The following is a 21,436-nucleotide window of genomic DNA, read 5'->3' as shown; positions in this document are numbered from 1 at the left end:
GAAGGTACCTTGGAAAACGTCAAGTGTCACAGATTCATTAGTGCCACTATTTCCCACCTGCTGGGAGAATAATATCCCTTTATTTTGCCAACACTCTCAAGCTTCAGAGACCTCCTTGTTCTGCTGCTGAGTATGAATGCAGCTCCCTCCCCACCCCTCCCCGAAGGCTTCTCACTCTGCCCACTAGACTGGCTGGGAGAGAGGGTCACAGGGGAAAATGCTTTCCTGTGGTCCCCTCTTTCTCCAGTCAGTTTCAGGCACCCCCCTGATGGTCAGCTCCGTGGGTCTGAGCCCACGGGGCAAGCCTTGCTCACCCTTAAGAACTTCACCCCTAAACCTCTGAACCTTACACTTGGGAGATGCAGACCCAAGTCCAATTTAGGTGCAGAGGGTGTCAGAGGATGAGATGGCTGGATGGCATCACTGCTTCAGTGGATGTGAACTTGGGCAAACTCTAGGAGATGGTGAGGGACAGGAAGGTCTGGCGTGCCGCAGTCCACTAGGGTCGCAAAGAGTCGGACAAGACTGGGCGACTGAACAACAACAATCCATCTCTCAAACCACATGAGGGCAGCCCTCATGGCTGAAGGTAGGGAAGGGAAAGAGGGGTTGTAGGAAGTTGGGGGCTTGCTGCTCCACCACCCCAAACAGTACAGCAGAGGGGCCGGGATGAAGAGGCGCACGATTCACTGTGCTAAGGAAGAGCCCCCAGGGTCTGCCTGGAGCGGCAGGAACTTGGGGAGTGTGCCCGCCAGGCCTTGGTCTCCCTCCCTGCGAAATGGTGTGGGGGTGGGCTGAGAAGGTCTCCAAGGCTCCTTCCAGCTCTACTTTTCAGGGCATCCTTCAAGTCGGACCTCAGGATAATTGTGGCTGGGAGTGGATTCCTGGGCCCATTCACAGTCCGCACCATGGAGGCTCTGCAGTGAGGCTGTCAGACAGGGAACTTGGACCTGTGGGATTATTCTGCTGATTAATAATTCCAGTGGATGCTAAGGCCTGCAGGCTGCCAAGAACGCCCAAGATATTAAAAGAGTAGCAAAGCAGTGGAACATGAAGGGGTGGAGGAATGAACAGTGTGTGTGTGTGTGTGTGTGTGTTGAACAGGTGTGAGAAGGGCAGGATGGTAACAGCCCAAATTTCCTGAAGCTTCTAACACAATAATACTGTGTTGGTGCTGGTGTTGCTACCGCTGACCCTGTGACCCAGGTGCTGGGGAGTGTGCCAGTATAAAGGGTGTTAGACAAGGATATTCCCACTCGTCCCTAATCCCTCCAGCCAGTCCTTGCAGAAAATTGAGGGGGTGGGGAGGGGCAGGAGGACAGCCTGCATCACGTGTCTGCTGGGTGGGGATTTTCAAACCTTGGGCACCTGGTGGGTGCAGGAGGGAAGTCCTTCTTCTCTTTATGCTCCCCTGCCCTGCCCCCAGGCAGGGCTGGAAGAACCTATTTCAGAAGAGAGGACAGGAAAAGGAGGGGCAGGAAGAGATGCTGTGTGGTTCAGTCCTGTGTCCTAGGTTTTGTGTGATTCACCTCACCTCACCATTTTCTAGGTAAGGAAACCAAAGCTCACAGAGGTATAATCTCAGCTAAGGGGCAATGGATCATAGCTGAAACCCATGCTTGAGTGACTCCAGAGCCACCCTCTCCCCATAGGGCACTCTCAAACATTTCTACTCGAGTTCCCTCTCCGTAGAAGAGGGGTCTGTACTCCTGATAAGGCCCCAGAATGGCCAGCCATAATAAGCTTGACATTAAAAAAAAAAAACTCAGTTGTTTTAGCTGAAGAAAATGCATATCAAGATTGCATTTGTATTCTGTAATACATCTGTGCTTGCTTTAAACAAACAAAAAAAATGTCCCTTCTTGTCAATCATCTAATGCATCTGACACTCTGTGTTGGCTGGGGCTTTGGGTACCCCTGGTAGGCCTGTGGTTGCACTCCCTGGGGGTCCCAGGCCCTGGCTGAGGAGTCTGTCACTCTCGCCTTGCCTGTCCCTAGCTGACACATTTGGCTGCACTCCCACTGAAAGGCTAGCACCCGCCTGGGAACCCGGGAGGCTCTGAGGTCCCCAGGCTACCGCCCCTTCTCTGGAGCTGGCTGGTGGGGATCCGCCAGAAGGCCTCAGCTGGGCTTTAGGCATCTCTGTCTCCTCCAATAATGACTTTCTATAAATCAGATCTGCCCGCTGCTTTGTTCTACACTACTCCCAGCCAACAGCAAAACTCTCTACCCAACATCATAAATCCACCTTCATTTTCTTTCCAAATTTCTTTTAAGGCTTCTTTAATCACCACCTTGCAGCCTGGACGGATGCTCCCTAAAAGGGTGAGGCCAAATCGCAGAGGTCCTGGGAGGAAGTAGAGGTGGGGAGAGGCAGGGTCCAGAGGGAAGAAGGGAGAATAGAGGGATTCCAGTGGGAATAGGGCTAAAGATGCCCACACCTGTGCCCTGGAGGACACGCCGGGGAGACACGTGGAGAAAACCTCCAGGGCGGGGCTGGTCCTACTTGCTTTGTGCTTCCCCACTATGTTCAGACAGTAAAGAATTCACCTGCAGTGTGGGAGACCTGGGTTCCATCCACGGATTGGGAAGATCCACTGGAGGAAGGCATGGCAACCCACTCCAGTATTCTCGCTTGGAGAATCCCCATGGACAGAGGAGCCTGGCAGGCTACAGCCCATGGGGTCCCAAAGCGTCGGATACAACTAAGCAACAAAGCACGTGGCTGTGCTCCCTACACTCGGGAAATGACCAGCATCCCTCAGTCAGAACCCCAGAGGAGGGTGTTGATGTCCGCCACATTTGTGGGTACTGTATGCCAGGCCCTGTGCCAGGCATGCCTATGTTTACCTCTTTCAACATTCCCATTTTGCAGGCAAGAAAACTGAGGCCCAGAGAGGTTAAGTTGCTCTCTATTGCCTGGGCAGGAGGACATGGTGGAAGCAAGATCTGCACCCAGCACTCTGGCTCCAGACCCTGGCTACTTAGCAGTTCTGCTAGAGGGCTAATTCAAGGTGCTCAGAGAGGCCTGGGGACATGTCTGAGATCATTGGGGGGCCATAGAGGCGGCTGCAAAACTTTTGGTCCCCTTGAGTTCCTGACAGGCCCTCGGCCATGGGGAGAACTAGTTCTTAGGATTCCCATGCAGGGCAGCTCAGGCTACAAAAGGCTGCGGGCAGCTGGGGAAGCCGGGGCTAGGAGGACCAGGAACCAACAGGGAGTGGTCTTGCCGCTGCTCAACTCTGCATGGGAGGCTCGGGCAGCGCCGCCCTCCAGGGACCCTCGAGTCCCCCGAGAGCGGGCGCGCTGGCCGCTAGATGGCACTGTGACCCAGCAGAGCGGCGGCCGGCGGCGGAATCGGGAGTCAGGAGAGGATGCCTCCCCTCCCCCTCCCGCGGAGCCCGACAGCCCGGTGTGGGCTTCGCCACCGCCCGCCCTGCAGCCCGGGATGCCCGGGCCAACCCCCCTGCTTCCCTGAGCAGCCCGGGCCAGGCAGCTGTTTCAATCAGAAAAACCGGGAGTCGCAATTAAAGTCCAGACGGCCAATCCCTGGGGCTGCGTTTCTGGTGGGTGCGCCTCTTCTTCACCAGCCCCTCCTGTCTTGCAGGCTGGAGCAGGATTCTCAAGTTGGAGGTCGTTTGAAAGGTCAGCTGATTCTGGTAGGTGAGGCATCAGCGGCTGGGGCTGTAAGTGCTAGTGTCTCTGCAAACCTCCTGTGTGACCTTGGGCAAGTCCTTTCTCCTCTCTGGACCTCGATTTGTTCTTTTGCAAACGGGTGGTCCTCTGTGGTCCATCCAGCAGATGGGTGTTGTGTGCCTTGGCTCCAGGGACATGCAGCTCTCTGACTGCGCAGCTGGCCGAGGCTTGCTTCCCTCCCAGCCTGTTCAGGCCCTGCTCCTCACTGTCTACATCTTTCCCAGGCCCCAGGGCACCGTCCTGGAGCTGAGCCTTGGCCATGTGCCAGAGCCTTGGCAATCAGGCCGGGCTCTGGTGGTGGCCGTTACCTTTGGGGTCCATTCCTGAGAGGGTGTCTGGGCTAGTTTTCCAGCCAGATGTCCATGTGTCGTGAACAGTGACTATGGGGGCTGCAGGGTAGCGCTGGGGGGCTTGGCGGGCAGGGAAAGGGGGGGCTGGGGAAGGCGGGCAGACAGAACAGTAAGTTGGTGGGCCAAATAGGTTCTTGTCAGCCAAATGGCTCTTGGAAATCTGCAGAGCTGCTCTAACGTGTCCTCTGGGCATGCCAGCTGCCCCGGCCTGCCTGCACGCTCCACAGAAACTGCTGTCCCTTCCTTGCGCTATCCGGTCCCTCCAGTACAGCCTGGCACAGCTGCTGGGTGCCCCCATCCCCACCTGTGCTCCTCAGCTGTCTTGTCTTGGAGACATCCCTGGTTCGGCCAGCGCTCCTTTCCCACCCCTGGTTCTGCCAGCCCCCCTGCCAGCCCCGCCAGCGTGAACAATGTCCCCTCATGCTCGCACCCTGCTGCAACCTTATGAATTCTTTGATTCTGTGTACAGCCCTCGCTCCCAGACCTTGCCTCCCTTCCAGCTCATCATTTTCAAGTGCTTTCTCTCCCCAGCCCACCCTCCTTCTCCTGCAGATCAAGGCACTTAATTGCCAAGCCAGCCCAGTGCACAGAACTGGGAACTATTCAGAAAAATTGACTGTACAAGTCGAGGCTGAAGCTCCTGCATGTTTATTCCTTTTCCCAGGAAAACATGGTTTATTACTGACACTCAGCCTCTATGCTGCTCGCTCCCATGCAGAGCTCTCGCACACTTTGATGGGGCTTGAGTCGTGTAAACTATTTTATTGTCTAGTCATTTGTTCCCACAAACTTTGTCAGACAGGTTAACATCAATCTCCCCCTTTCACTGAGGTGGAGGGCTGGCTAGAGAAAGGCATCGTAAACTCAGGGGAGGCCGTGACAACCCTTTCTGGGGAGGACTTTGAGATTATGCCACCACCCAGGTGGCTGAAGGCAGGGGAGTGGCCCAGATGACCCTTCAAGGATCCTTCCAGCCCCCCAGATTTGGAACCAGGTAGGCTGCCACTTGGAATTCTGTAGTGCCAGTTGGGACGGACATATCAGGAAGGTCGACCGCTCAGAGAATTTCTACATTCAAGGTGCAGGTAGGATGTCAATGAGGCCACAGTACACGTGAGAAGTTGTGTACAGCTCTGGCTTCCTGATTTTTGGCATCCTAAACAGGAACTAGATTGCTCTGCCATCAGCAGTCTATTGGCAGATTATCAGAGTTTAGTCAGCAGCCGTGCTGGAATTAGAAAAACAGCCTTCCCTAGAAAGATCTCCCTGTCAGAGACTCTGACAATAGGTCCCCCGTCCTGAAAGATGTGGGGGGGAGCGTGCCTTAAAAAAAAAGTGCTGGAGAGGTTTGGGAATAAGAACACAATTCTTTGAGCTCAGTTAGCTGAGACGGGACCCAGCTGAAGCTTAGGGATTTAGCACTCAATTCCTGGCTGCTTATGTGTAAGTAAATAATTTCGTCTGCTGTTTGGCAATAAAAAATGCTTTAAATCTTCGCCTCTGTGATTTGTCAGTTTTCTCCTACAGAACCTGTTCACCCATCACTTGGGTTACAGCAGGGAATGGGGTAAGGGGTTCCAAGGAGAGAAAAGATGCGATGATCTTCTGGGCTATGTCCGATGTCACCCACTGTGCCCGCCAAAGCCCACCCCACCAGATGTCCCATCATCTGGAGAGGCGGCCTTGGAGGAAGCCGTCTGTGGGTGGTGGGATAGAATAAAACCTTCACTCTCCCTCCCTAGGGACACAGATCCACCCTCTCCTGTGGTCTCTGATGAATTAGACTCAGCCTTGCAGGGCCTGAAGCCTAGCCCCAGCCCCCGGCCCCTCCAGCTCACAGCCCCACCCCACCCTCCGCCCCGTTCCACTCTGCCTACCTGTGTATTTGCTGACCCCAGCTTCAGCTGCTACATCTCTGAGCGCCAGGATGCCCCGGGAGAGGTCACTGGCCTCGGGGTCCATTTCGATGAGGGCGTCAGGGCCCACGTTACCGTAGGCATAGTTGGCGATGTAGATGGAGTAGCGTCCGGAGCCCTGAGCAGGCAGGGAAGGAGGGTCAGTGAGCAGGACCATCTGTAGGCCCAGAAGCAGATCCCACCTCCACTTACAGGACCGTAGCTCTTTCTCGGGGTTGGGGCTCCGCTCCTGGGGTCTGGCGTGCGTGACCTTGCACGACACAGCTCCAGAGGTGCTTTTTCACAGAGGCTACGAAGTGTGGGGTGCCCCCAGGGTCCTACAGCACAGCGCTTCCCCTTCTCTCCTGTTCCAGAAGAACATCCCTCCCTCTCCCCCACAACCACCTTTTTATAGACAATTTTCTAATGTGCCTCCCTCCAGCTGAGCTCTCTCCAGCTGCCAGCCAGGGTAGCTGCTCAATAAATATTTGCTGATTGATTGATCTACCAATTCCCATTATTCTCAGTCTCTCTCTCTCCCATTCAAGCTTGCTCTAGCCAAGATGACAAGCAAATTCCTGAGCCATCTCCCACCCCCACCCCCACCCCATACTTTTTCACTCCTTAATTTGGATGGCACAAGAGGTTCGGCCACGCCAGGCTCCTCCTTCCCACTTCTACCCCCTTGCTTTTCCTGTACCAGAAAGAAATTGTATATTGCTTCTGCCTTTATAACAGTGTCTCAAATATATATATATATTTCCCCCTTTGCATCCAGGAGAAGCCCTGGGCACCAGTTCCTTGTTACTGTAGTCATTCTCCTCTCTAGTCCAAAACACGGCTGATGAAAGATTCTTTCCTGCCTGTTATTATAATGGTGTTATTTCTTCAATGGATGCTTTCTTTCCCCCAAGAGATCCACACAATTTCTCAATCAGTTTTCTAGCTTTCCTCTTATCCCTTGCAGCATTTCCCTCCAATTAATCAGACAGTACATATTTCTTGAGCTCCAACGATGTGCAAGGTCCTGGGTTATAAATGTACTTCAGACAAAGTCTTTGTCCTTAGGTTGCTTATAGTCTGGCTTTAAGGAAGCTGACAAGCTACTGTATGGCACCGGGAACTATACTCAATATTTTGTAATAACCTGTACGAGAAAAGAATCTAAAAAAAATATATATATATATATATATGTATGTATAGATGAATCACTTTGCTGTATCCTGAAACTAACACAACATTGTAAATCAACTATACTTAAATAAAAAATAAAATTAAAAACAACAACAACAAAGGAAGCCATGAGCACAAGACAACCTGGTAGAAACAGCTGAATTTAAGACAGCACAGCGGGCCCTGTCACTGTCCTCTGTTCAGCCTTCTTTGCTTTCTTCTATTTCTTCCCCAGTGGTCCCATGAGAGCCCTCTCTCACCTAACTGGTCACTTTATCCCTTTGGAACCATTTTATTCGGGGAAGTTGATTAAGAGCCACCTGGGGCTAACAGGTGGGTGAAGCAAGGAAGGTGCTCAGGCTCTCCTGGGGGAATCAGACGTGTCAGCAACTACAGGTCTGATTAAGAGTGGGTACAGGGTTTCCCCAGAAGAAGGGCTCCTAACCCAGAGGAAGGGCACCTGGCCATAGAAAGTTCAGAAAAGGTTTTCTAAGAGGAGTCTCGGCCAGCTGAAGTGGAGGGGAAAGAACCTTCCAGGCAGAGATGAGACAAAGAGTGATATATATCATATGTTGGGAAGCCACAAACAGTTTGTTCAATGTTCCCAGAATATAAAACCAAGATGTGGCATGTCGGGGCAGGAAACTGGAGAAGGTGGCAAAGCTGTTTATAAAGACTTTTCTGCCTCTTCATTTCTGGTTCTCTGGGTCTCTAGCCTGCTACCTGAATGATGTTGTAAAGCAGTGCATCAGTTTTGCATAGGGATCATGTGGGGATCTTGTGAAAATGCAGATTCTGATTCGGCTACCCGAGTCTTGTTACTCAAAACGGTCCCTGGGCCAACAGCATCAGTGTCACCTGGAAGCATGTTAGAAATATGGACTCTCAGGTTCCAGCCCAGACCTGCCGAATCAGAATCTGCATTTTCAGAAGATCTCCAGATGATCCCTATGCAAAACTGAAGCCTGAGTTGCACTGCTTTACAACATCACTTGTGGTTAGGGAGAACTTAGAAAGATTCTTGCCCATCCCAGGAGCTTGGTGTACGTGTGTGGAATGACTGGATGAAGGGTGAATGGATGGGGCCAAAGGGGAAAGTGCGCCTTTACCGTGACGCTGCCTGACCCTACCAGCTGTTCACAATCTCATCGACAAATGGGCAATTAAGCCCAAATGAACTGAAATGCACTCTGCTAGAAATCAGGATATTTATAAAATGCGGTTATACCTAGTTCCTTACATCAGTGTATTGGGTTGACAAAACAGAAAAATTGTAGATGTGTTACAGTTATAGAAGACTGCAGAAATTCACATGTGAACTTGACCACAGTAATTGTGGGTGGGGGAGCTGATTCCAGGGGAAGGAAGATGTTTCTGCAGCTTTGGGTCCAGGGCAGTGGGACCCATCCTCTAGTCTACCTCAGAATCAACTGGCAGGAGGAAGGGGGCAGGGTGGTGGTGGCAGTGAAAGCAACATGGATGCTGGGTCCTATCCCCAGAGTTTCTGATTCAGGGGGTCTGGAGGGCGCCCTCAAATCTGCATTTCTAACAAGTTCCCAGGTAAAGCTGGTGCAGCTGTTTCAAGAACCACACCCTGAAAACCACTAGTCTAGGGCTGTCAGTCTGGATCCTAGTCCAAGCTCTGCCCCTAACTGGCTCTACGTCCTTGGGCAGGTTCCTCACCCACTTTGGCTGCACCTCCTCACGTGTTACATGGGAATTGTAGCCCCCCTGCTTCCTGGCAGGGTCGTTGAGAAGATGAAATGAGACAACGCATGTGAAAGGACTTTGAAAAGATAAAAATGCTATATAAACATGAGGCATAATCATTATCGATCAGGGAACGCTTCTTGTAAGAGATTGGCTTTGGGCTGGATCCAGAAAGGTGGATGAATGATGAGGCAGCTGAAGACGAAGGGCAGTAGTGTTCCAGGTTGGAGACAGAGAACGGATGAGGGCTGAGAGGCGAGAGGGAGAGAACAGCACACTGTAGGGGTTGAGACTTTTACCTGGTGCAAAGCTCCCAAGCTTAGCACACATCAGAGTCACCTTTGGGCCTAGTTGAAACCCAGGCTGCTGAAACCCCACCCCCAGTGGTTCTGATGGATAGGTCTGGAGGGTGGGGCCTGAGAACCCGCATTTCTAACAACGCTGATGCTGTTGGTCCAGAGACCACCAATCAGGTACCCCAACAGCCCCAGCTAGGGGCTGTAGGGCAAAGGCTGTAATAGAACCTGTGGTTAGAAATGTGTATTTGGTACAGGTTTACCCAAAGGCAAGGTAGCAGGGAGGTAAAAAGGTGTCTGATTATTTTCAACTAGGCAGGACTCAATCTCTGGCTTTGCCTGTCATTTGTTATATGGTGACAAGGTCAAGTTGCTTAAGTGTTAGAAGCCTTAGTTTCCCTATCTGTAAAATGGGGATAATGACAGCATTTACCTCATTGGCTTATTTGAAAATTCAGTAAGATGGTGAATGGAAATCACTTAACACAGAGCTTGGCACGGGGCTAGTTTAATAAGCATAATAGCTATTATTATTAATGTTTTGTTATGTTAATATTATATCCCTATTTTTACGATTGCTCTTGTGTTTTCCTGCACCACACTGCATCCCTGTCTCTCAGCTGCCACACTGGCCTTGACCTCTCCACAGTTCTCAGGCCTCGGGGGTTGCCAAGGTGGCGGCTGAACACAGACAGTAGCCCCTCTTCTGACGGCAGACAGACCGTGGGGGCGCTTTCTAGTTCCCTGAGGCTGGGTCTGAGTAGGGAGTGAGCGAGCCGCTAAGTGCCTGCCTACTGTGCTTCATGCCAAAGTGTCTTTTTTCCCCCTTTTTTCTTTTTGCACTTCACATGGTGCCTCTGTCCTGTGGTTACGTGCGTGGGTGTGTAGGTGACCTTGTTAGGACAGAGTGCGTCTCTCTGTGATTAACCTTCAGACCCTCCTACCGGTGCTGAGAAGGTTCCCACCTTAGCTGGGTGTGGGGCGCCCTGGTCATGAAGGGGCTAAGGAGACTAGAAGCCAGGAGGAGATGGAAGAGGCCTCTCAGAGGCCAGGCCTGGTGGCCCCTCCACCCCCCAGATCCTCCCCACTCCCTGGGGCTCTCATGGAGCCTCCTCCCCGTTTCCTCCCACCAGGCGGGAGTCCAGGTGGCACAGATTCAGGTCAGGGCTAAATGTGGCTTCACAGCGCAGCTTGGCTGCCCTTCCAGCACCAGCTTGTTAAGAAATAAATATTTATACCTGGCACCTGCCTTTTCCCAAGGCCTGGAGGCCCCTGCTGTGAAGATTCACTCTGAATCCCCAACCCCCTTGATGCCATCTCCAATCCCGAACGAACGAGTTGGCCCCCTCGCCCCAGCTCCCAGAATGGGGGCCAGAGATGCTCCCCGGGAAGCTGGGCAGCAGCTGGGTCCCTGATTTAGTGATGATGTTTTGTAAAAGCCAAGGAGGGGCGGCAGGGGAGCAGGTGACAGGAGGGATAAATCACCGCCACGCCACGCTCTGGCTCTGGCTGGGTTGTCTGGGATGCCCGGGCGGGGCCCCCTCACAGGACGGATGGTTGCAGCTGCTTCTTCCCTCCTCACTTGGCCTTTCTCCCGGACACTTTGAGTTGAGCACCCGTGTGCCGGGTGGACCAGCAGGGCAGGAAAGTATCAATGGTGCTTTGGATTAACTAAAGTACTTGTACATTCAGGCAACCCTCCGCTCACCCACTCATGAGCCCCTTTGCTATGCCTTCGTTTGTTCCATAAATATTTATGGGGGAGGGGGCCTGATGGCTCAATGCCTGGCACATAGTTGGCACTTCATAAATGAGTTGAGTTGAATTAACGAACACAAGGTTAAGAGCTGACAGATTCTGATTCATGTCTGAGCCACACCACCAATTCATTGTGGGTCCTCAGGCAGGTCCCTGCTCCACGCTGGGGTTCAGTGCCCTCCTCTGTCCAGTAGACACAAAGATGACAGCCCCTGGTTGCCGGGAGGGCCTCAGGGGAGAAAGGATGTGAAAGTATGTTAGCACCTACTATGTGCAAGGCCCCATGGGAGTGGCCTTGAGCTCTGCCCTTGGGAGCCATGCTCTGTCTGGGGATGTCTGCTGGGGCCCCCCTCCTGCCCATCACACTGCTGGTGCCTCCCTTCTCCCCAGGCCGCCATGTACCCCTGGACTCACCTTCCTGTCCACACAGGCCACAGAGCGCCCGGCAAAGAGGCTGGCCACGCCGCGGGCCACATTGACCTCGTCACTCAGGATGTCTTCCCAGCGGTTATTGCGGAACTTGAACAACTTGTCCGTGTACGTGGCCACCCCTGGAGAGAGGAGGGAAGAGAGGGCTGGTGGTCGGTGGGGTGCCTGTCCCAGGTGTTGGGGCCACAGGTGGATGGGTCACCTGCTGCACGGTGAACGCTCCTCACAGCCCTCAGGCAGTGGTGACCCCTCTCCTGGGGACACCCAGTTATTCTCAGTTGAGAGAAGACACTGAAGCTTATGAAGATGCCAGCCCAGGCCTCAGGAACTTTGGAAGATGTGTGACCGCTAGTGTGGGTCAGAGCTGATCCTCAATAGCAGGATCTCACAGTCTGCACCACACTTCTCTGGCATCAGGAAGGGACATCCTGGGATCGCCAGTATTTTGAATGTCTCTATTTTTCTAGGAGCTGCTCGCTGCATGCTCTGCTCAGTCAGAGTCTGATGTGGGTCTCAGAAGAAATGGTCCCGGTCAGTGGGTGGGTCTCGAAATCCAGATGGAGGGCGGGGCTGGGAGTTGAGCTCTGACAGGGGTATCACCAATAGCCTGAGAAACCTGGATGGCAGTGGGGTCAGCACTCATGGGGCGAGGGTTAGTGGAGAGGCAACAGGCTCAGGCTGAGGGGAGCAGGTGATGCGGCAGATAAAACTTGGGGTTTTGAGTAAACTGGCCTGAGTCTCAGGCTCGGTTCTACAGAGACTCTTCCAGATTTTAGTTGTTGACTGTGGGCAATTTGAGCCTCAGTTTCCTTATTTGGAAGTGGGGATAACAATAATAACTACATTCTACTTTAATTCGAGGGATAAATGAGATAACTCAGGTTAGAGGCTGAGCACAGCGCCCCTCCAGAGTTGGGGGTGGTCCTCGACAGAAATGACTATTCTGGTTTCATAGACGGGGGCCCTCTGAGGTGCTTCAGGGACTTCAGCCCTGCATTGCAGGGGTGTGTCGAGAGTGTCTCAGTGTGTGAGAGAGTGTGTGAAAGTGTGTAGGAATAAGCAGGAGTAAGTGGGTGTATGAGAACAAGAGTGTGAGTAAAAATGAGTGAGCGTAAGTGTGAGATTGAGTGAGTGTGAGAATGAGTGTGACAGTGAATGACAGGACAGTGAGTGCATGAGTGTGAGCATGTTTCGGTGAGGGCTATTTATGGAAGGGTCCTCAGGGGGCTCTGACTTGGGGGACAAAGGCTGCCCTCTGAGTGGCCTCACATGGGGCCCTCCTAAGACCACGGGGACCCACAGGGGAAGGTGCATTCTCTGTAGGGCCTGGACTTGACCCCAGGGACACTCGCCAGACTCTGGGGAGCTGGCAGGGGGACAGAGCCATGCCACCTGGCCTGACCCTCCCAGGCGTGCAGAGACCGGTTCCCATGAAGGAGAAGGCCCTTCCCTAGTGGAACGGGAGGCAGATCCAGGAGTCCTGCAGGTGTCTGTGGGTGGTGGGGGAGACCTGGGCTGAGGAGCCGAAGCCAGGGTTTGCCAGAGCTGCTGTGGCTGGTGGGGGAATGCCCACTGGGGCTCCCAAGGGTCTGCACAGAGCTGCTGTGGCTGCTGGGGGCCCACTGGGGCTCCTGGGGGTCTGCCAGAGCTGCTATGGTTGGGGGTGGTGTCCACTGGGGCTCCCAAGGGTCTGCCAGAGCTGCCGTGGCCGGGGGTGGGTGCTCACTGGGGCTCCCGAGGAGCCCGATCAGGACAGAAGCGCAGGTGTGGACTCGGCCCAAAGCCCATGTCCAGCTCTGATTCCCATTTGTCCGAGCCAGTTCTTTATTCTCTTAGGGCCTTGGTTTCCTCATCTGAGAGTTGGAGGTAACAGCTGGCCTCCCCACTCCCAGCATGGCTGCGGGAACTGCAGGGGAAAACTCTGTGGCCCCTGTTTGCTCTGCACCACCTGGGTCTCTAAGGCCCTTGTTGCAATCCTTGGGGAACAGATATGTTTAGAAACTTAGATTATTTTCCCTTTCACATTTCAGAAAGGTAACACAACACACACCCTGTTTATTATATAACACCCCCAGCAGGAACCAGGGCAGCACCCTGTAATTAAACACATTAATATTTCTGCAGTGAAATATATGAATATCACACCAAGTGGGATAAATAAAGCCCATAAATAGCTCACATCAGCTCAGGACAGGTTTTGCTATCAATTCACTTTCCCACAAACTTAAAAAAAGCACTTGAGGCTTTCAGAGCGTTCTGGGTTTCAGGACTGCAGGAGAGGAGCATGGCTACTCCCCAGGCAAGTGGCAGCCTTGTCATTGCCTTCTAATGCCTGGGGGGCCTCTGAGGATGGTCCTGCAGCTTCCGGATGCCCAGCCTTCACAATAGCGAGCGACCCTTGCCCTTCTCTGTCAAACCAGGGCCTCTTGAGACTACACCTCAGCTTGTCTAGTTCCCCCTGAAATTTGACCAAGATTAAACTCAACCAAAGCTTGGGCTGGGTGAGGAAGCAGCTCTGGCAGTGGGGGCTCTGCAGACCTCTGATGGGCCCCTCTGCATACAGTGGGAAATCTTTCTCAAACCTCTGAGTCCCTGCCTTAGCTAGGCAAGAGGAAAAAAACGAGCCCAGGGTGACTCGATCCCCCTCTATTTGCCTAATTACCCCCGATTCTTCCTGCTCACATTTCCCAAAGTGTGTTTAGTGGAATCTGGTCTCTCTGAGCTGCCTGGAGAAACGATTTCATGATTATCTGAGCTCAGGAAAGACTGCACCTTTCACCCCCCACTTGGAGATTCTCAATGGACACCAGTCTATCAAAACTTTGAAAAGTCTTGCAGTATATTACAGGCTTAATTTCATGTAAGCCAGGCTTTCCCAAACATACAGCCATGGCACCCCTTTTTGCAGCTCACCTCTTAGCATCCTGCAGAACTACCACTGTTCTGTGCAAATTGCTGCCCTGGGGTGTTGACATCAGGCCAGATGCTGGGCTTTGTGGCCAGAGGCGTTAGGGCGACACGTACTGTTAGCCTCTTCCCTAGTTCCAGTCTCCTGGCTTCTGAGCTGACCAGGGACGCCCCAAAGAATAAACTAATTAAGGTAAAATGTGCAACAGTGATGCAGAGCCTTGTAGATCATAAATGGGAACGGCAAAATCAATGGCAGGCCTTCTGCAGGCAGAGGCCTGGAGGCCTGGGCGACAGGAGGGATGGGAGCCTGTGATTTAGGAAGACCAAACGCTCTGGCAGCTGCAACCTGGGTAATTAGGTGTGTCAGGAAGACAGATAAACAGCGAGCTGTGCGGGTCGATGGCACTGGCAATAAACACCCAGCACTGGCCCCTGGCCCATGTCAGTGCGTAATCCCACCTTCCGGCTCCTTGTAACTGCACTCTGCCCTAGGGTCCCTCACTGAGTCAGGGTCAGCAGCTTGAGAAGGAGAGGGCAGAGGGCCTCTCCTGGGTCCTGGGGGGAGATTCCTAGAAAGCAGAGGCCTGGGAGAAACAGAGGGCATTCAAGGGCAGGGTACGGGGCTCTGGAGGTCACATCCCCTATGAGGAACAATCCTACCCAGAATCTGGCATGTTGGCACTAAGGGAGCTTTGAAGGTCTCAGTGTGTGCATGCTAAGTCACTTCAGTTGTGTCTGATTCTTTGGGACCCCATAAATGGTAGCCTGCCAGGCTCCTCCGTCCATGGGAATTCTCCAGGCAAGAATACTGGAGTGGATTGCTGTGCCCTCCTCCAGGGGTCCTCCCAACCCAGGTATTGAACCCAGTCTCTCATGTCTCTTACATTGGAAGGCTGGTCCTTTACCACTAGCATCACCTGGGAAGCCAGCCCAATGGAAGAGCAGTTGTGGCAAGTGCCAGGTGGCAAGATACTGGGAAGGCCCAGTGGAGGAGGCTCAGGGCCCCCGACTCCCTGCCCGTGCTGGCGAGGCCCCAGGGAAGTAGGAGTCTCGGTCCCTGACTCGGGGCACTTATAGTTCATTAGCCCACAGGAGGGTTACAAAAAGGAGATGCCATGGGACTATAGTAAAAATAAAACTACTTAACATCCCTATGGTGATTTCTATATGCCATGAGCTTCACACACATTCACTCACTAACACTTGCCACAAGCCTACAAGGTAAGTACTATTTTCAAGACCAATTTACAGATGAAGGACCTGAGGCACCAGAGGCAAGGGGACTTGCTTATGATCCCACAACTAGCAGAGTCCCACAGAGATGATAGGAGAGTACATCCCGGAGAGGCAGTGAAGTCAGTCACAGTGATCGGGGAGGGCTTCATGACAGAGGAGGCACTTGAACTGGGACGTGAAGCACCAGAGGAACAATAGCACAACTCCAGTGTGCAGAGCACCTAGTATAGCCAGGCTCTGCATGAAGCACTTTTTTTTTTTAAACAATCATCATCTTGCCTGAATTCTCACACTGCCTTGAGAGGCAGTGTAGCCCCATTTTACAGATGGAAAAATTGAGGGGCAGAGAGGTTAATTTCCCAAGAGCTAGTGTGTGGTGCAGACAGAGTCAAACCCAGGTCTTTCTGACTCTGAAGCCTGCACTTCTGAGCACTGCACCCACGGCTTGTCAGGTAGAGAGGAGGGGGGAGGGTGCTAAGGGCAGGAAGGGAAACACAGACAAAGACACAGAGGGGACACTGAGTCTGCCTAGAGGTGGGGTTTGTGCAGGGGCAGGAGGAGAAGCAAGGCAGGCCAGGAGAGAGCTGCTAATCCAGCACTGAGGCCGAAGGAGGCACGGGTGGTTTCTGATCTGGGGAAGACAATGTTTCTGGAAGATTCACCTGGCAGTGGAGTGAGGTGTGGGCTCACAGGGGAGATAGTGAAGTGGGGAGGCCACTTCTGTAGTAGCTCAGGCACGAGAAGTAACAGGGGAAGTGGGGAGAAGTGCTGGGGTCCAGAGGCTAGGGCAGGAGGTGTGGAGGGTCAGAGTAAGTCCACGGTGTGGGGGAGTGAGGGAAGTGGGGCATTAGGCCAGCTGGGTTGGGAGCAGGAGCTTGGCATTTTCAGGGATCGTAAGGTGGCCAAGAAGGCATGCCCAAGAGCTTGCTGGACACGACGGATGGCAGTTTGCAGAGCAGGGAGGCTGGAACTGGAGTAAAAGGGAAGGCCCAGGGCCATAGACTCAGTCCCAGGAAGGAGGCACATTTGGGTGTGGGAGGGAGAAGAAGGGACAGAAGTGGAGGAGTCACCAGACAAATAGAAAACAGAGAGGTTCTGCATTGAGGGCACTGGTGTCAATCAAGCAAATGATCTTCAATTCACCATCTTGTCATCTGCACACCCAACTCGACCCCCAGAAGTCATCTTAGAGCCACTGGGAGGGTGAGTTTGGGTTACAGAGGGCTCTTCCTAAGGATTGTTAGCCTGAGTGCCTCCTCCCTCAGGAGCTGCCCCCAACCCCGGGAGATGAGCTGACTTGAGTCTGATAAGGTGGCAAAGAGAAGGGTGGGGCAGTGTGTATGGTAGGGTGGGGGCTCAGCCTTCAGCTACATTCTTAAGGCAAAGAGATTACTGCCAAGCAGCAGGGTCAGGAGCTAGCCAGCAACATCCCGGGTGTGGGTTGAACTTGGGCAAGTCATGAATTTGTCTTTTTCTTGTGTATAAAATGTGATAATGAGAATGACCGCCTATTTATCAGATTGTTGTGAGGATTAAACTAGATAATGTAAACAAAGTACTTAGAACAATACCTGGCTCATAATAAATTCAATAAACAATAAAACACTGTCATCACCATCACCACCATCACCACCACTATCTTCCTCCTCCTCCTCCTCACCACCATCGTCATGATCGCCACCATCATCATCCAGGTAATTACAGGGCATGACCACTGCAAATCCGCAATAAGCCACACCCCAGAAGACAACTGTGACATTAAGTATAAAATGCTTTATAAGACTCAGTGGAAAACCAGCAAAGAAGTGATGGCCCTAGGGGAAAAAAGAACTGGCTCTGGAAAAGGACATTTTAAAAAAGAAAGAACCCAGGCTTCCCTGTGTCCCACCCACACACCCTGTCCCTAGTATAATTTCAGACCTCAGTCTTCCTTCCTCCATCCCAGGGAGAAGAGGAAAATCTGATTAACTTCTGCCTAGTGCTTCACTCACATTAGCTCAGTTGGTCCTTTCCATAGTCATGTAAGGAAGATAGACTCTTTGAGAGAGAAATTGGGGCTCAGAGGCTTAAGCCATTTACCTAAGATTGTTAAGTGGCAATGCTGAGCCTCAAATTGTGGTCTGACTGCAAAGCACCCCCCACCCCACATATTAAAGAGCTGGGAGGACTATGTAAAAAAGTATGGAGGTTCCTTAAAAAACTAAAAATAGAGCAACCTACATCAATCTTACTCCTGGGCATATATCCAGAGAAAATCATGATTTGAAAGGATGCCTGCACTCTGATGTTCATTGCAGCACTATTTACAGTAGACAGAACTTGGAAGCAATCTGAATGTCCATCGACAGAGGAATGGATAAAGAAGATATAGTACATATATACAGTGGAATATTACTCAGTCATAAAAAGAAATGAAATAAAGCCATTTGCAGTGGCTTTGAATGAACCCAGAGATTGTCATATAGAGAGAAGTAAGTTAGAAAGAGAAAGACAAATGTGTAGTATCGGTTATCGGTTATACATGGAATCTGTAAAAATGGTAGAGATGAACTTATTTGCAAAGCAGAACAGAGTCACAGATGTAGGAAAAAACACTGTTGCCAAGAGGGGAAGAAGGGGTGGCATGGGAGATTGGTGGGATGAATTGGGAGGTTGAGATCGATATGTATACACTATTATATATAAAATAGATGACTAGTGAGAACCTGCTGTAAAGCCCAGGGGACTCTACTCAATGCTCTGGTGACCTAAGTGGGAAGGAACTTTAAAAAGAGTGGATATATATGTAACTGATGCACTTTGCCGTACAGAAGAAACTAAAAGTAAATAAATAGCTGGGTAGGAGCCAGTGGAGGGCTGCCCTAGTCCCTGAGGAACCTCTTTTTGTGTTAGGACTGAGGAAATAGGCTTCAGGGCTCTATACACTATTTTTTTTTTCCCATTTATTTTTATTAGTTGGAGGCTAATTACTTTACAATATTGTGGTGGTTTTTGCCATACATTGACATGAATCAGCCATGGATTTACATGTGTTCCCCATCCCGATCCCCTCTCCCGCCTCTCTCTCCATCCCATCCCTATGGGTCTTCCCAGTGCACCAGCCCTGAGCACTTGTCTCATGCATCCAACCTGGGCTGGTGATCTGTTTCACCCTTGATAGTATAATTGTTTCAATGTTATTCTCTCAGAACATCCCACCCTCGCCTTCTCCCACAAAGTCCAAAAGTCTGTTCTGTACATCTGTGTCTCTCTGTTTGTTTTGCATATAGGGTTATCATTACCATCTTTTTAAATTCCACATATATGCATTAGTATACTGTATTGGTCTTTATCTTTCTGGCTTACTTCACTCTGTATAATGGGCTCCAGTTTCATCCATCTCATTAGAACTGATTCAAATGAGTTCTTTTTAATGGTTGAGTAATATTCCACAGTGTATATGTACCACAGCTTCCTTATCCATTCGTCTGCTGATGGGCATCTAGGTTGTTTCCATGTCCTGGCTATTATAAACAGTGCTGCGATGAACATTGGGGTACATGTGTCTCTTTCAGATCTGGTTTCCTCGGTGTGTATGCCCAGGAGTGGGATTGCTGGGTCAAATGGCAGTTCTATTTCCAGTTTTTTTAGGAATCTCCACACTGTTCTCCATAGTGGCTGTACTAGTTTGCATTCCCACCAACAGTGTAAGAGGGTTCCCTTTTCTCCACACCCTCTCCAGCATTTATTGCTTGTAGACTTTTGGATAGCAGCCATTCTGACTGGCGTATACACTATTTTTTTTTTTTTTAATTTATTTATATATTTATTTATCTGGCTACATGAGGTCTTAGGTTCAGCTTGATGGATCTTTCTTATTGTTTCATGTGGGATCTAGTTCCCTGACCAGGGATCAAACCTAGGCCCCCTGCATTGGGGGTGTGGAGTCTTGGCCACTGGACCACCAGAGAAGTCCCAGGGCTTATATTTATTACGGTGCTGCTTTGACAGCCTTATTCCATTCTCGCTTCTTCTGAGGCCACTTGGGAATCAGGCATATGGTGGTGGGGGCAGGGGGCCTGAGCGGTTCATGAGCTCATTTCCCCAAATGTGGTCATGCTGGGTGAGCTGAAAATCTGGGGCTTATGTCCAAGGGAAATACAGCTGGAGATCAGGGGACCCTAGGATCTATTTTAGGTCCTATAAACTATTATTTATTTTTAGTTTCTGCTGTACAGTTAAGTGCATCAGTTATACATATTCACTCTTTTTTAATTTCCTTCTCATTTAAGTCACCATAGAGCATTGAGTAGAGTTCCCTGGAAGAACCTGATGGTTCAGCAGCAAAGAATCTGCCTGCAATATAAGGCACCTGGGTTCGATCCCTAGGTCAGAAAGATCCCCTGGAGAAGGGAATGGCAACCCACTCAGAATTCTACAGAATTCCATGGACAGAGGAGCCTGGCAGGTTACAGTCCATAGGGTTACAAAAAGTCAGACATGACTGAGCGATTAATGCTTTCACTTTTTCAGAGGATCCTAGGAAAAGAGAGTGGAGCCTCAGGGCAGTGTATCTCAGGCTTTACCACGCACAAGAAGTCCTGGCCATCCTGGTAAAATGCAGATTCTGGTCTAGTAGGTCTGGGATGGGGCCTGAGATCCTGCAAATTGATGAGCTTCCAGCTGTTGCCAGTGCTGCTCAGTGGCAAAACATGCTTTGAGAAGCAAGGGACAGAGCATCCTCAGATACCGTGGGAACAGGGCCTGGGTGAAGAGCTGTGGACAACGGGTGTGCTCTCCATGCAGACGGCTCACCTGCTGTGGAGGCAAAAGAGGCTGAAAGTGCAAGGCGCCCCTGATTCCCTTTCTTCTCTCTGGCACAGTGACTGATGTCTCCTCTCTGAGAGGTTACAAAAGCCCCACTGAAGGCCTAAATATAATACGGAGCTCAGAAGCCATCAGAGAAAAGAGTGATAAATCCAAGCTCATAAAAACAAAAACGTTCCGCATTGCAAAACCTACCATGAACAAAGACAAAAGAAAAATGACAAACAAGAAGAAACTATGTGCAACTTGTATCACAGACAGAGGCTTGGTTTCCCTAATTTATAAGGAGGTGTTACAAATCAATATGAAGAAGGCCGATAATCAATAGAAAAAAATGGGCAAAGGCTCTGAGCAGACAAGAGACCCAAATATATAAAAATATGTTCAGCCTCACTCATTTTAAGAAAAATGAAAATTAAAACTGAATTTAGATGCCAATTTTTCCCCCATCAGATTAGCAAATATTTTTTAAAATGATGACATGAGTTGGTGAGAGTATTGGTATGGGAGATGCTCACTGGCATGCGGGCTGATGGGAGTGTAATTAGGACTGTCCCTTTGAAGGACAATTTGTCTGTGCCTATCAAAACTGCCTCAGTATACTCCTTCGATGCAGCAATTGCATTTCTATGAACTTACAGACACACCTGCAGCTGTGGAGAATGGCATGCAGTACAAGCTTATTCATTTGGTGGTTTGCAAGCAATTTAAATATTCCTCAATAGAGGGCCAATTCAGGATTGGCAAATCTATATAATAGAGTACTATACAGCCATAAAAAGAATGAGAAAGCTGTCTGTGTGTGGTTGTGACATAATGTCCAAAATCAGTTGTTAAATAAAAAAGTAAGGGGCAGTGCTGTGAGTAGTACTATTTGTGTAGAAGAGGAGGGGGGCGTATGCAGACTGAAGATGGCAGGTGGGCAGTGACCATTCTGTTGAATTGAATGAATGAATTAAATTGTGGGGCTCACAGTCCACACTGGCCCAAGTACTACCACACTCCTGTTACCCCAGGCAGGTCACATGGGCAGGAGAGCTCAGGGCCAAGCTCAACAACAGCCTGGGTAGTCAGCGCAGGACCCTGGGGGGAGGGGCTCTGAACAGGAGCTGCAGGGGGTCCTGGGCCCCGGGGCTGTGGATGGGGTGCTGGAGCTGACTCTTAACCCCCTTTGTCC

The 21,436-nt window shown here is 51.0% G+C and overlaps 1 protein-coding gene across 4 annotated transcripts in view; it reads right to left on the bottom strand.

Moving 5' to 3' along the window:
* Window positions 1-21,436, bottom strand: part of CRTAC1 (cartilage acidic protein 1) — a 172,087-nt gene that overhangs the window by 52,032 nt on the left and 98,619 nt on the right. For all 4 annotated transcript variants that reach the window (XM_043475789.1, XM_043475792.1, XM_043475790.1 and 1 more), the window contains exons 4-5: window positions 11,293-11,429; window positions 5,924-6,080 (exon numbers count right to left, since the gene is read on the bottom strand). In XM_043475789.1, coding sequence (XP_043331724.1) covers window positions 5,924-6,080; window positions 11,293-11,429 — 294 coding nt within the window. The remainder of the gene's footprint in view (window positions 1-5,923; window positions 6,081-11,292; window positions 11,430-21,436) is intronic.

Source organism: Cervus canadensis, chromosome 8 (genome assembly GCF_019320065.1).
Source record: "Cervus canadensis isolate Bull #8, Minnesota chromosome 8, ASM1932006v1, whole genome shotgun sequence".
Classification (NCBI taxonomy): domain Eukaryota; kingdom Metazoa; phylum Chordata; class Mammalia; order Artiodactyla; family Cervidae; genus Cervus; species Cervus canadensis.
This window is presented reverse-complemented; position numbering and strand designations above follow the sequence as displayed.